Source organism: Pundamilia nyererei, unplaced genomic scaffold (genome assembly GCF_000239375.1).
Source record: "Pundamilia nyererei isolate P.nyererei 1_Seehausen unplaced genomic scaffold, PunNye1.0 scaffold00075, whole genome shotgun sequence".
Lineage (NCBI taxonomy): Eukaryota > Metazoa > Chordata > Actinopteri > Cichliformes > Cichlidae > Pundamilia > Pundamilia nyererei.
In genome coordinates, this window is record NW_005187476.1 from 470,448 (window position 1) to 482,686 (window position 12,239).

Sequence of the window (12,239 nt, forward strand, 5' to 3'; positions counted from 1 at the left end):
TTGATATCACTCAAAATAAGTACATATGAAAACCAAATAAGATTTTAAAATCCATCCATCCCTTTAAAGATTCTTCCTCACTCTTGTGTTCACGTTTTTTAAAATTATTACCAACACAGAGGTCACAGAGGCGACAGGGGGGCGGGCAGCAAATTTTAAGGGGTGTCCAGTGCCCCTCCTGGCCCCCCTTTGGTGGCACCTCTGAATCCAGCGTTAATCGCGTAGGTCCAGATGGACAAGAAGATGACCTTGAGGGAAAACTGGGCGATGATTGTACAGGTACAGAGAAACTAACAAACACATTATTCATTAAATGTGTGTTTTGTTTAGATTTTTGTTGTTTGTTCGATTTTTTACAGTGAACTGTTAATATTTTTATCAGTGTTATTAAAAGTTTATTACATTATGTTATCGTTCAAGTAAAAACAGAAAATCTAAAATCTTTGTTCGGTCAGTCGCCTCACCTCTGTAATGAAAGAGACCATTCCCATCCACAAACACCACCTGCAGAGAGAACACACCTGAAATGAGTTCGACTGCAGGAAGCTCGATATTACTCGCTTTTTCCACAGCAGACTTTTCCACGTGTCTGAGGATTAAAAGCACAGGTGAAATAGTAAACAGAGCTACTTCATCAACAGAGGCATTATTAATCTTTTGCTTCTACCTGTGCTATGAATGATATGATCAACTAAAATGTCCAGAGTGAAAGATTTTTGTTGTTATCTATTGTGTCTATAACCCTGGGATGGCAGATCTTCAAAAGCCGAAGTTAGTAAGAGCTCCTCAAACTGATATTGGAACGCTTCCAGCTCCAACACACCGATGAATTTTTAAAGCCAAAGGTGACTCCGCAGACATATTTCTGCTTGAATCATAAGTCACCAGGAACACTCACTTGAAAGGTTGCAGATAAAGGGAGCAGTGACTGCATCTGTCCAGAGCTAAATGTCACTGGAAGTAAATCTGAGCTTGTGTGTGTGTGTGTGTGTGCATGAATTTCTAAGTGTGAATGTGTGTGTTTCTGCACACCTGCGTGCACGAGGACGACAGAGGGACAGAGTGGGAGGCGTGTGGGCTGCGACAAACAGAAGCGAGTGGGTGAAGATGAACAAGAGGCGTCGCTTTAGAAAAACAAAAAACCGAGAGGACAAACAGAGGAGCTTCATCGTCGGAGCTGCACTTAATGTGCATGAACGTGATGCGAGGTTTTAAAGCACTTGTCCAAATCCAGTAACGTTAGCAGGTTGTCGGTCTTGTTGGATTCATAAGTACCGGTAACTTTTTCCACTTTGGAGGATTTATCGGTTATTAAAACATTTCCAGCTCACTGTGCCCTGGAGATGGGAATTATATCACTTCTTCTAGTACTACTACCATAAATATAATGATAATAGTTATCACAATAATAACACTCAGATCTTACTGAAGAAATTTTAATTACTTAGTTTGCCCAAAATCCTCAGGTTTCTAACTTTATCTGTAGGAATTTATGCCAAAACTGCAAACTAAGGTTAACAAGCACAAACTAAAATGTTTTCTTTTCACTCTATTGTGAATATGAACCATCAGCATCAACAAAATAATGGAAAAAGAGTTTGTTTTACTTCCTGGTCAAATAAAAATGCAAAAAGATATATATATTTTCCTTTGTCTGTGTAGCTTTGAGAAGTTAATCTGACAGAAACGAACAGAACCCATTTCAGTAGTCACTAAAACAGGGGTGGGCAACTCCAGGCCTCGAGGGCCGGTGTCCAGCAGGTTTTAGATATCCCCCTGGGTCAACACACCTTAATCACATGATTAGTTCATTACCAGGCCTCTGGAGAACTTAAGGACATGTTGAGGAGGTCATTCAGCCATTGAATCATCTGTGTTGGCTCAAGGACACATCTAAAACCTGCAGGACACCGGCCCTCGAGGCCTGGAGTTGCCCACCCCTGCACTAAGAGGTCATTATTCAAGTTCTAGCACGTCCAGACCTGAGGAAGGAGTGTGGGCTGGTTCTTCTTCAGCCTCTGCAGAGCCTCCAGGAGGAAAGGAGTTTCTCTGAATGCCAGAAAGCCGGCTATGTAGGGGGCCGTCAGGGTCACCATCTGACTGTCTTCATACAGCACCTGGCAGGAGGGAGCAGAGACTGCTTCATTTCTTGTGACTGAATTTTACTACACTGTCGGATTATCACAATATTTCATTTCTCCATTACAAGCAGCAATCTCCAAAGTCTCCACAGACACCCACACTAACATCTTCATCACCTTCATTCATCATAAAACCTTTTTTTGTTTTTTTAATAACCCATCTTTTTTAAATGTTGTTAGGGGCATGGCTGCTTTGATTGACAGGTGGGCTGACACAGGCCAGTATCTGCCAGGTGTCACTTCTGCTGGCCTAACGAGTGTGTTACTGTTATTAACCTTTAAGCCACGTTGGATAATTCTGCAGGATATCCATATTTCAGTCAGTCAGATGACCACAAGTATACAGAGAAGTTCATGGTAGACTCAGTGACTGCGGAGTGCCCAGGTCCTGTGGCTGCACAACAAGCCCAAGCACAATCATCGCCCCTCCATCCCCGTGCTTACAGTTGTTATGAGGTGTTTGTGCTGATATGTTGTTTTTTCCAGATGTGGTGCTGTGCATTATAATCAAACATCTCTACTTTGGTTCTGCAACTCTTGTGGTTTGTTCAGATGCAACTTTGAGGGCTTTTGGAGAGCAGACGATTTCTCTTGGCAACCATTTGAAAAAAAAAATCTTTGTTCATTTTTTTTCCTTTTAACATAACGTTTGAATACTAATTGAGGCCTTGAGAATCTGAGATGGAGCTCTTGGGCTTTTGCAGTTTCTCTGACGATTGCATGGTTTGACCTTGGGGTGAATTTGCTGTGACATCCACACCTGGGATGTTTATGGCATTGTGTTAACACACACCTGAATCCTACAGACCAGCAAACCGCCCAAACTTCTGCTTTAACAGAGGTGCTGCATTTGATTAGCAGCATTGGCGCTTCGCAGCCTTTTATGTTCTAAGGAAGCAGTAAGTCTGTACTCAGCTTTTCACAGCACTGCACAGAGTCCTGTGAAAACCTACATTATTGCATGACTGTACATAAATGAGTCAGTCAGGGACACTGTCAGGGTGCTTTGGACAAATGCGTCCACCCTAGTGTATATGTAAGGGTGAGTCCAAAGGCACAGACAAGCTGTACAAGATAATCACCAACATCGCCCATCTGGCACAAAATGAAACATCTGCTCCCTGTTGATTAAAGGCTGTGAGTATATTCTGAACATCTGACAATTTATTTCATTTAAGTGACCTGGTGAATTAAGTGGACACAGTTACAGTTTAACTGTATAAACTCCTAAAATTTTGGTGTACATCTAATTTTTAATCTCATCCTCGGGAGGCCTGTAGTGCAGAGCGAGTTCAACAGCAGGATATCTACTCATTGTCTGACAACCAGAAGAGGCCACATGAACTTGTAATGAGTCAGCCCATATTTTCTAAATCCCATTCAAATTAAACGGGGATCACCAATCATGAACATGGAGAGGTCTCAGAAGAATACACAACTATAAGGCTCAACACATACGAGCCAAGCAAGAGCAACAACATTGTTTCTCCATGCTCTATGAAAGTTAGCTTACAGGAAGAGGATCTAAACTAGTTTTTAATAGGAGACTGAACTCAAGGGCTGCACCGGCACAAGATAAATGAGGGTTATTTTGAACTGAATAATACAAAGATACTTATGTGTCCATGAATACAAATCTGGAGCAGAAAAGAGCCCCTTCGTTTATGTAAAACACTATCAATATTGCCTAATTAACAGTCTTAGTATTGCCATGCAGACTACATTTTGATTAGAACCACAGCGGGTTGTAAAATCAGCACAATATATACTGTAAACAGCCTTTCCCATGCTGGCAGGATCCATGTATGTACCTCCCTCGCTGTCCTGTCTATTTTAAGCAGCATCGCCGCAGGTAAACATGTCTGCCATGATCTCCTTCCGAGTATCCTGTGAGGTACCAGCAGGGTCCAGGAGACCCTCTGAGACCTTATGCAGATTACAGGTGCACAAGCTGTCGCAACTTTCTGACCAGCATATAAAATCCTGTTCTGCTCACAGCGAAGAGATGTGCTCACATCTCGAATGATGTAACATCTGACAGCATCACGTGTTATCGAGGCTGTTATCGGGCATGAGCTACAAATAAAACACACAAAAGCTGTCCGCCGAGTCGAGCTCGCAGAGGCTCACAGCAGAAACGTTTCTGAATACCTGCCTTTTCATCTGGCTTTAGAAATGCCGAACACCTTTCAGGATATGTCATTGTCATATTGTCGACTGCCGTGACCTTCATCTCCTCACAGGCATATTTATTCAGTGAGAAACAATAAAATTATACAACTTTTGCTTTTTTTCTGTGTGACTTGCAGCAGCAGTGAGCACACTGTGGAACGTGGAACTAGCATTCTTTTGAGCCCCAAATAGCCTCAGGTGGCAACGTTGAAGTAAATTGAAAACAAGCAGGGAACATAATCACATTATTGAACAACATTTCTGAACACATTTCATTAGCCTCACTGGGTCCATGTATCAACAATGTATGGTGACATATGTCATTAATTATAATTGGAAGTTGCCAGCAGGCCGTGTTAATGCACAGATAAATAACTGCGAGGAGCAGTGCTGGTGAAAGGCTGCTGGGAAAGTAAATGAAATGAAAAGCTGGACTGGGAAGGTCACTTTGAGCAGCTCTGTTGCATATTAACACTTTCACTGCCAGACTACTGTTTTCAATTTATGTGTATATTTTAAAAATAAGCACATTAGGGACACAGGACACATACAGGATGGCGTTCACGCACAGCTTTTCTGTGTGTTTACAATTCTATTTTACTTTAAATCAGATCATAATTTACAAAATCAGAGATCACGCTGCATTAAAGAAAAATTAAAAGGAGCGGCTGAGTGCATGAACTCATCAGGAAAGATTTTATTCAGGTTATAAATGAAACGAAAGGTTATTGTCTTCTTCTATACAACTGGATCAGAAGCTACATCTATGCATGAAGTTTAATTATATTTAACATTGTAATTACTTGACATAAACGTATATATTTAACAAAATGTTTTTCTCAAGGCCAAGAAAAAAATTTTTTTGTCTTGGAATAAAGAAAGCCAACAGAAGAAAGCAGCAGCTCTGAGGAAAACAAATATGCACTCCTCGGGGTTTGCATTCTAATATGCCTAAAATAACGTTGTTGGCATATGACTGTTCATAAGCCCCACAGGCAGGAGCTCACAGGAGAAGTTATCAAAAGGTGAGGGTAAAACATTTAAAATCACTTCAGCGGCTCCCTAGAACACACCGACAGCCCCGGCGAGAGCAAGAATAATTTCTTCCTCATGCCGCCAGCTTTCAGGAGTCATAAAAAAAGCTGTGACTTCAAGGCGAGGAAGCAAGAGGAGAAAAACGCCCATAAGGACTTTGTATTCAGTGCCCAAACAAAGTAAATGCGACTACTTTAAAGGTTAACAGCTGGCCTTGCGCAATATTCCAGCTGCACATATTACAAAGCCTTCAAAGGCCAAGCATTTTTATAAGGATAGCATTTTGTAACGTCATGTGTTTCCTTTTCATTAAAGGTGTCACTGGTGAAAAAAATGCAGCCTGTGGAATTCAATATCTGATCCTCAGCCTTCTCCACGAAGCACTGCTGCTGTTCCCACCTGTCACCACTAGAGGTCAGAAAAGCTTAGATGTTTTTAACTCAAGTGTTTATTGAACTTTCTCACAAGTTGAAAAATGGAAATTAAATTTTAATTTACATATATGAGTTTTAATCTGTAATCTTTTATTTATCTTAAACAAACAAAAACATATAAAGGGGGTTAGAGTTATAAAATAACACTAATGTTTTATGAAATATGATATATTTGGCATTACAGGGTTATTTTATCTCTGTTTACTGGATGTAGCGCCCAGGTAGCTCACCTGCAGATCTGGGTAGCTGAGTACCACAAGCTGGGCACAGGCATTGACGTCATCCCCTTTGATGAAGGAGAGGTCCACCCCACCAACTCGCTCCAGACCTGAAAAGTCTGGGCTCCTCTGCCAGTCCTCTGTGTCGTCCTCCAGCACCTGCTGCCTCAGACGTGCCTGCTCACTGCATCGGGAAACAAATATATAAACATAAACACAAACAAATATAAACACACTCGCTGGCAATTACTTCATGAAAAAATATGAGGCCGGCATGTAAAGTCTATAGCAGACAAAAGGGCTGTTAACAGCAACAAATCTGATCTTGATGAACCCAGGTGGTTCGACTCCTGCTGTGGTTTGTAGAACTGCAACTAATTTAATTATTCAAAACAAGGACTTATCTCGACAGCTTTCAAAACCAGTGACATTCACATCGTGAATTTTTAATAATGTCTAAAAGAAGAATCAGTCAGCTGCTTGTATTGTACTGTTGAAATGTAAATATCTGTAAATGTTGTAATTGTGTCTCTCTGCAGGACAGCAGGAGCTCCACACGCTCACATTAATCAGAGACATCAGGACATGATACAGACTACCATGATGATATCGTTGGTCTTGTCTTTACAAACAAGTAAATCAATGAAAGGCTGATGAGGTGTGGAGGTGGCTCAGCTCCAAGAGCTGCCTGTGTCGTGCCAAAGTAGTTGGCCCTGACAGAAATTGCATCCCCTGCACAGCAGCATCTGTCAGCACAGTCGCTGCTTTTTCCTGACAAATGACATTTTTACAAACTGTAAGACAGGTGCTACAACCATGTACTGTCAAACAATTACTGCTGCTCTAATGTAGGATGAACACACACTGAGTTCTTAAAGATACAGAGACACAGAGAGAAAAGAAGAATATAAACAGGAAATAAATACAATCATGATGAAATTAAATAATGGTAATGAAAATACTGAAAATATATATTTTTAAAGAATAGAGACCTCTGGTATTTCAAGATATCATCACTCTTTAAGCTGAATTTTTATCATTTTAGGATCCCAAAATATGGATGAGGTCGTTATAACTTGCGTTAAACGATTATAAAGCCTAATATGATTACACTCTACGGCACTGGTGCTGTTTTGGTATTTCACCATCCACTGAAGCTGACTTCTTCTGGATGGGACACTTTGGAAAACTTTGAAGATAAAGAATCAGCAGCGTTTGGAGCAAAACGAGTCTAATGGACTTAACTGCAGAATAAAAACTGGGTCGTATTTAAGGTGTGCTGTGAGTAGCTGAGACAGAACAGCACTCTGACCTTTCCCACTGCTGGAGCAGATCTTCTGCGGGAGAAGCGGACATCTGTCAGCCTGCTAATGAAGACACGACCAGCTGTGAAATTACTGTTTTTAAGAAAAGAAAACACCAACTGACAGCAGCAGGGAGCAGGCTGTTTACTTCCGTACTGCTGACGCGACTTTGAGGGCGGGGTCACTGGGACTATCCGGGTAAATGCTGCCACCTAGTGGTTTAAACTGTTAACTACATCAGGTTTCTGCTCACACCGCATGCAGCAGGATGTGTTAAGGTCCGAAAAATGGCTCCTCATGTGGCAGTTCAGAGGTTCCCTGTTCGGCTGTCTTCTGGTACCTTCTCCACATACTTGAGACAGCAGGTTTGCAGTTGGACTCGCAATAGCTTCTGTTTCCTAACTGAACAAATTAATATCCCTGAAGTTAAAAGTGATTTTGCCTCAGACGCCGTGCAGGATGGTCATGGACTGAGGTTATTACAGTTAACTGCAATTAAAATAGAAACTAAAACCAGCTGAAACTAAAAATTATGACTACATGACATGTTCACGTCCTCCACAAAATGTGGTATTTGAAAAATTTCTCTAGTTACTACGTGAAACTAAACTTAAAAAAAAATTTACAGGACAAAAGCTAAAATATAAAACTAAATTACTTTAGCCAGGTGAGAATATGGAGCAAATCTAGAATGACTGACTGTAATTTTTCAGTACAAACATTTTATTAATCATTGATGAAAAAATATATGGGCTCTTAAATGAGGGGTGAAATAAAAAGCACTGGAAGGAACTGTCAGTACAAATCATTACACAGTGATCATGTTGGACCTTTGTTCTTGATAAAACAACTGGATCCGGATGGGAGTCATCTCCCACCGCAGCACAGCAGAGGTCACTGAATAGTTTGATGAGGATGAAAATGATGTGAATCATCTGCTACGGCCTTCATTGTCCCCAGATCTAAGCTCATCTACAGGAAACATGTCTCCAACCCCAGTGTGTCAGTAAATAAGAGGATATGTTCTGGAAGAATGGTCTATAAAGAGCACTGAAGTTATTTAAGACCTTACTTAAACAATTTATGTTAGTTTGTGGAGACATTCAAGAGTTAAGGGATAAATTGAATAGAAGATATTTAAGTAGCATTGTTTTGATAACCTTGTAAATTTTTTGTCCATTTTTATCCAGACAGGTTCTGAAATATGAAAAGCTACACAAACAAACAAACAAGAAATAATACATCAGTGTGGAGCTGCCATGAAATCAAAGTCATAAACGTCACGATCCAAGGAAATAATCAGCCAGACCTTCAAGACAGACTCAATACAACGCATGTTTTTTTTCTTATTTAATTTAATCACAAATCCACTACAGTAAAACATATTCAGCGTGTGTTCTGCATTAGTAGAAGTACCAACACAGATTTATTTACAGTCTACATAAAAGTCTGCGAGCCTTTCGTCTCTGTGGCAGCGACGCCTCCACAGGTTCACTCCTTGAACTTCCACTCCTGCCGGCACATGGGGCACTGCTGCTGGACCTGCTGTGAGTTCAGCCACTTCAGGATGCAGTGCATGTGGAAACAGTGGGAGCACTGACCCCAGACCAGCGGGCAGTCATCCCCAGGCACTTTGCCTGCAAAACAAACAAACAAACAAACAAACAAACAAACAAACAAACAAACAAACAAACAAACAACAACAACAAAAACACACATTAGAGAGACTGGGCAGGATTTTGCATTCAGTTGCTGATTAGCAGATATCCTCTTGTAATACTATACAAGTGTTTCCCCACACAGACCACTTAAGTATATTTAAGAACTCATTTCATCCATTTGTGTGAGCAGTGCCATCCCCGATCAATTTAGGCATTTGCTCTTATTTTGAAAGTTCAGTTGCTGTTAATCAGCTACCTGTGACCTTTCCCGTGTTGCCTTTTCTCCAGTGAGTGGCTCACAGGCCCAGCTGCGGTTGTGGCGGTCTTCAATATCAACCTAAAGAACCTACAGGCAATACTACAAGATACTGCAGCTGGAGTTGATCTCCAAGATGGGTCACTGGAGCGGCCATCAATCCATTTTCCACCACCGTCTCCTGACTGAAGTGCTCATCCTGTCTGTAAGGCTGAGCCCAGACAACACAAGAAGCTAATTTCACCCACAAATATCCAAAATCAATTTCTTTCAGTCGCCTCTCAGCGACACCTTTTCCTTCATGCTACCGTGTCAACAGCGTCTGTGCTGTTAACAACCAGGAAGGTTCCTCTGCTTAGTCCAGAGGATGTGGTGACCATGTTTTCCAAAAAACAATTTCAATTCATCTGACCTGTGAACAGGTTTTCTACTTCCCCTCAGTTCATTTTGAATGAGCCCAGAGGAGATGTTGTTGATCATCATCATCATCATCATTGTTGATCATGTTCACATACAGTTTGCTCTTTCGATATTCTGAGGCATTGCAATTTTATCTTGAGGAACATTTTTCTAAAATTGTTCCACAGCTTGTAGAAGCGTTTTTTTGTAGAGTGGTGATTTTTTTTGCCCGTCTCTGCCATCGTTCTCACTACTTGGTTTGTATAAACACGAGGGCCAGGATACATTTGGCATATTGTCGGTCGGATAATACATAAAGCGTTATATGTATTAGAAGCAAACCCACCAAAGAACAATCTTGTTTTGTTTTGTTATGTTTGCATCTTTAATGCAGCCACTCGTTACTTAGTGCTATGTTATTAGCTCTGATACTCACAGTCAGGACAGCAGCCGTTAAAGGCCATCCTGCAGATCCCACAGTTGTCATCGTTGGCCACCCAGAGCCAGGAGGCAACCCCGTTCCACTGTTTGATTTTCACCTTCATCCTGCGGATCTGACAGGAGCACAAACGCATCACACCGGAGCAGCTAATGCTAGCACGATGGCTAATGTTGACACACGATCTCTGAATATTAATGTTCAGCAACACGTTCTTACTTACTTACATTAACACGTCTCCTTCAGGTATCTCACACTCGGTAGGTTAGCAAAAAACAAATCATTTAGCGCTGGTTTGATCGACGTCTATAACATAAAAGTGATGTTTTAGCAACCCGGGCAAAAATCGTTTCTTCTTCTTCTGCTGAAAGACCCCCAGGCTGTATCCTGGGATGGGACATGCTGCCCTCTACAGTCAGTTTGGGGGAAAACCTCAAAATAAAAGAGCACTAAAGATCTGTTTTTGAAGAGAACAATCGTCACATCACCAGGTAAGTAACACAAAGGAGCTCCTGCCAGATCTGAAAAGGTGATGGTGTCATTCTAATGTTTACAACTGCTTATTTATTTTTTTTGACAAACATACTTATTTTAATGAACCTTTATTCTATCATTGAACATTTGAGGCAATCTGATATTTTCTATAATATAAGAAATAATAACAATTATTTTTTAAGGGGCTAAACAGAATTGAAATTGAAAGATTTGCAGCATGAACACTTGTACAACAATAAATCTGTAATGTGCACATAAAAGCAGCACATTTGAAAATTAATAAATAAATCCTTATTGTTAATGTTTAAAACAACTAGTTTTCGCGGCAACATCAAAACAGACAAGAGCATTAATATGAAAATATAAAGATACAAACAGTGAGGTAATATATGCAAAATAATAGTGGATGATGATTATAATATACAGTGCAAAAAATGAAGAATGAGAGGGACAGGGGTTAATGCACTTGTAGTTCTCGGGGTAGGGGCTTATTGCAGTAGAATAGGAGAAGAAGAGGGGGGATGTATTTGACTGCCTGTTTGAAGAAGCTGTTTTGTAATTTGTAATCTGTGAGTTCTGCTTCTGATTGAGCTCTATTTCCAGAGGACTGTGGCATCGCTTCAGGTGATGTAGATGATGAATCCATTAAACTTACAGGTGGCTCTTATTTTTTTGGCACTCATCCTGTGTAAATCTCACCGAGCGATAGTATCACACGTCTGGAACCACCCATGCAGATCTTTTCTGTTTGTGATGAACCACACCATGCAGCACTAGATGACGAGGCCCGCTGTTGTTGACTGAGAGAAGCTGGTCAACAGGTGATGAGAGACGATCTTTAACTTCCTAAGGATGTAAAGCCTTTCCCCACCCGATGGGAGATATGTGTGGTGTGGGTGAGATCGACCAGGATGTGCACACCAAGGAACTTAAAGCTCTCCACTTCCTCCACCTGTACGCCTGAAGCGGAGTGCTCAGTATGCTTCAGTTTTCTAAAGGCTACATTGCTTCTCTGCTTTTTACTGGGTTTAAGTCCAGATTATTGTGACAACATCACACAGTCAGAGGTTGAACTCGTCACCTGCTATCGTGCCATTATTAGCAAATGTGACAGTGGTGTTGGTATGCTGTATGTGTAGTCATGGGCTAAGAGCGAGCTGAGGACAAATATGCGAACACACATGAAAACCTTGACGCGTCTCCATTTAGTTTTGTTTTCTTTAAAAGCAATTGTAATGCTAGATGTCCACTAGATGCAGCTGGTCTGCAATCCAATGTGCTGAGGTGATGCTCACACTTACAGCACATCTGGTCTTCCTTCTCCAGGACATTTTTGTGTGCTACACTTTCTATCCCTTCATCTTGTCAAAATCTTATGTATCCGTTTCTATTTTTTCTAACATTATTTTTACATTAAAGGAAACAAGCACCACGTGATGACGTTAATTTTCCATTTTACAGAATCTGAGATGATGAACTGTCAGTGATGAAATGCAGATCACTCAGTGCAGAGAACCTTTGATCATTAGTGGAGCTGGAGATGCAGCACAAGGCCCGTATTTGTAAATTCACAGATTAACCATGTCACTAACAGATGATTGCAACGAATGGAAAAGCAATTTTTAGTTCTAGGCAATAAAAACATTTTGATACAGAACGTAAAAAAGCATGACAGGAGTCTGCAG

At 40.9% G+C, this 12,239-nt stretch overlaps 2 protein-coding genes across 3 annotated transcripts in view; both read right to left on the minus strand.

The window, feature by feature from the left end:
- LOC102206294 (endonuclease V) overlaps positions 1-7,476 on the minus strand; it is an 18,966-nt gene extending 11,490 nt beyond the window's left edge. Inside the window, exons 1-4 of the mRNA XM_013911919.1 lie at positions 7,313-7,476; positions 6,013-6,184; positions 1,983-2,117; positions 465-504 (exon numbers count right to left, since the gene is read on the minus strand). Of these exons, the coding sequence (XP_013767373.1) occupies positions 465-504; positions 1,983-2,117; positions 6,013-6,184; positions 7,313-7,356 (391 nt within the window). The 5' untranslated portion in view covers positions 7,357-7,476. The remainder of the gene's footprint in view (positions 1-464; positions 505-1,982; positions 2,118-6,012; positions 6,185-7,312) is intronic.
- A 1,246-nt stretch (positions 7,477-8,722) lies between these two features.
- On the minus strand, positions 8,723-10,483 carry anapc11 (APC11 anaphase promoting complex subunit 11 homolog (yeast)). Of its 2 annotated transcripts, none has more exons than XM_005737334.1 (3): positions 10,287-10,483; positions 10,057-10,174; positions 8,723-8,941 (listed from the first exon to the last, which is right to left on the minus strand). In XM_005737334.1, the coding sequence occupies exons 2-3, from the start codon at positions 10,163-10,165 to the stop codon at positions 8,796-8,798; spliced, it is 255 nt and encodes an 84-aa protein (XP_005737391.1). In that variant the 5' UTR covers positions 10,166-10,174; positions 10,287-10,483; the 3' UTR covers positions 8,723-8,795. The 2 variants fall into 2 exon arrangements, with proteins under 2 accessions (XP_005737391.1, XP_005737392.1); XM_005737335.2 differs by having other exon boundaries at positions 10,283-10,483.
- Between the last annotated feature and the right edge of the window lie 1,756 nt (positions 10,484-12,239).

What these genes read in the sequence shown, in the direction of transcription:
- anapc11 (XM_005737334.1), bottom strand. Translation starts at nt 10,165, where the DNA reads ATGAAGGTGAAAATCAAACAGTGGAACGGGGTTGCCTCCTGGCTCTGG. An exon ending in TAACGGCTGCTGTCCTGACT is followed by an intron (nt 8,942 to 10,056) that starts GTGAGTATCAGA and finishes TTTGTTTTGCAG; the next exon opens with GCAAAGTGCCTGGGGATGAC.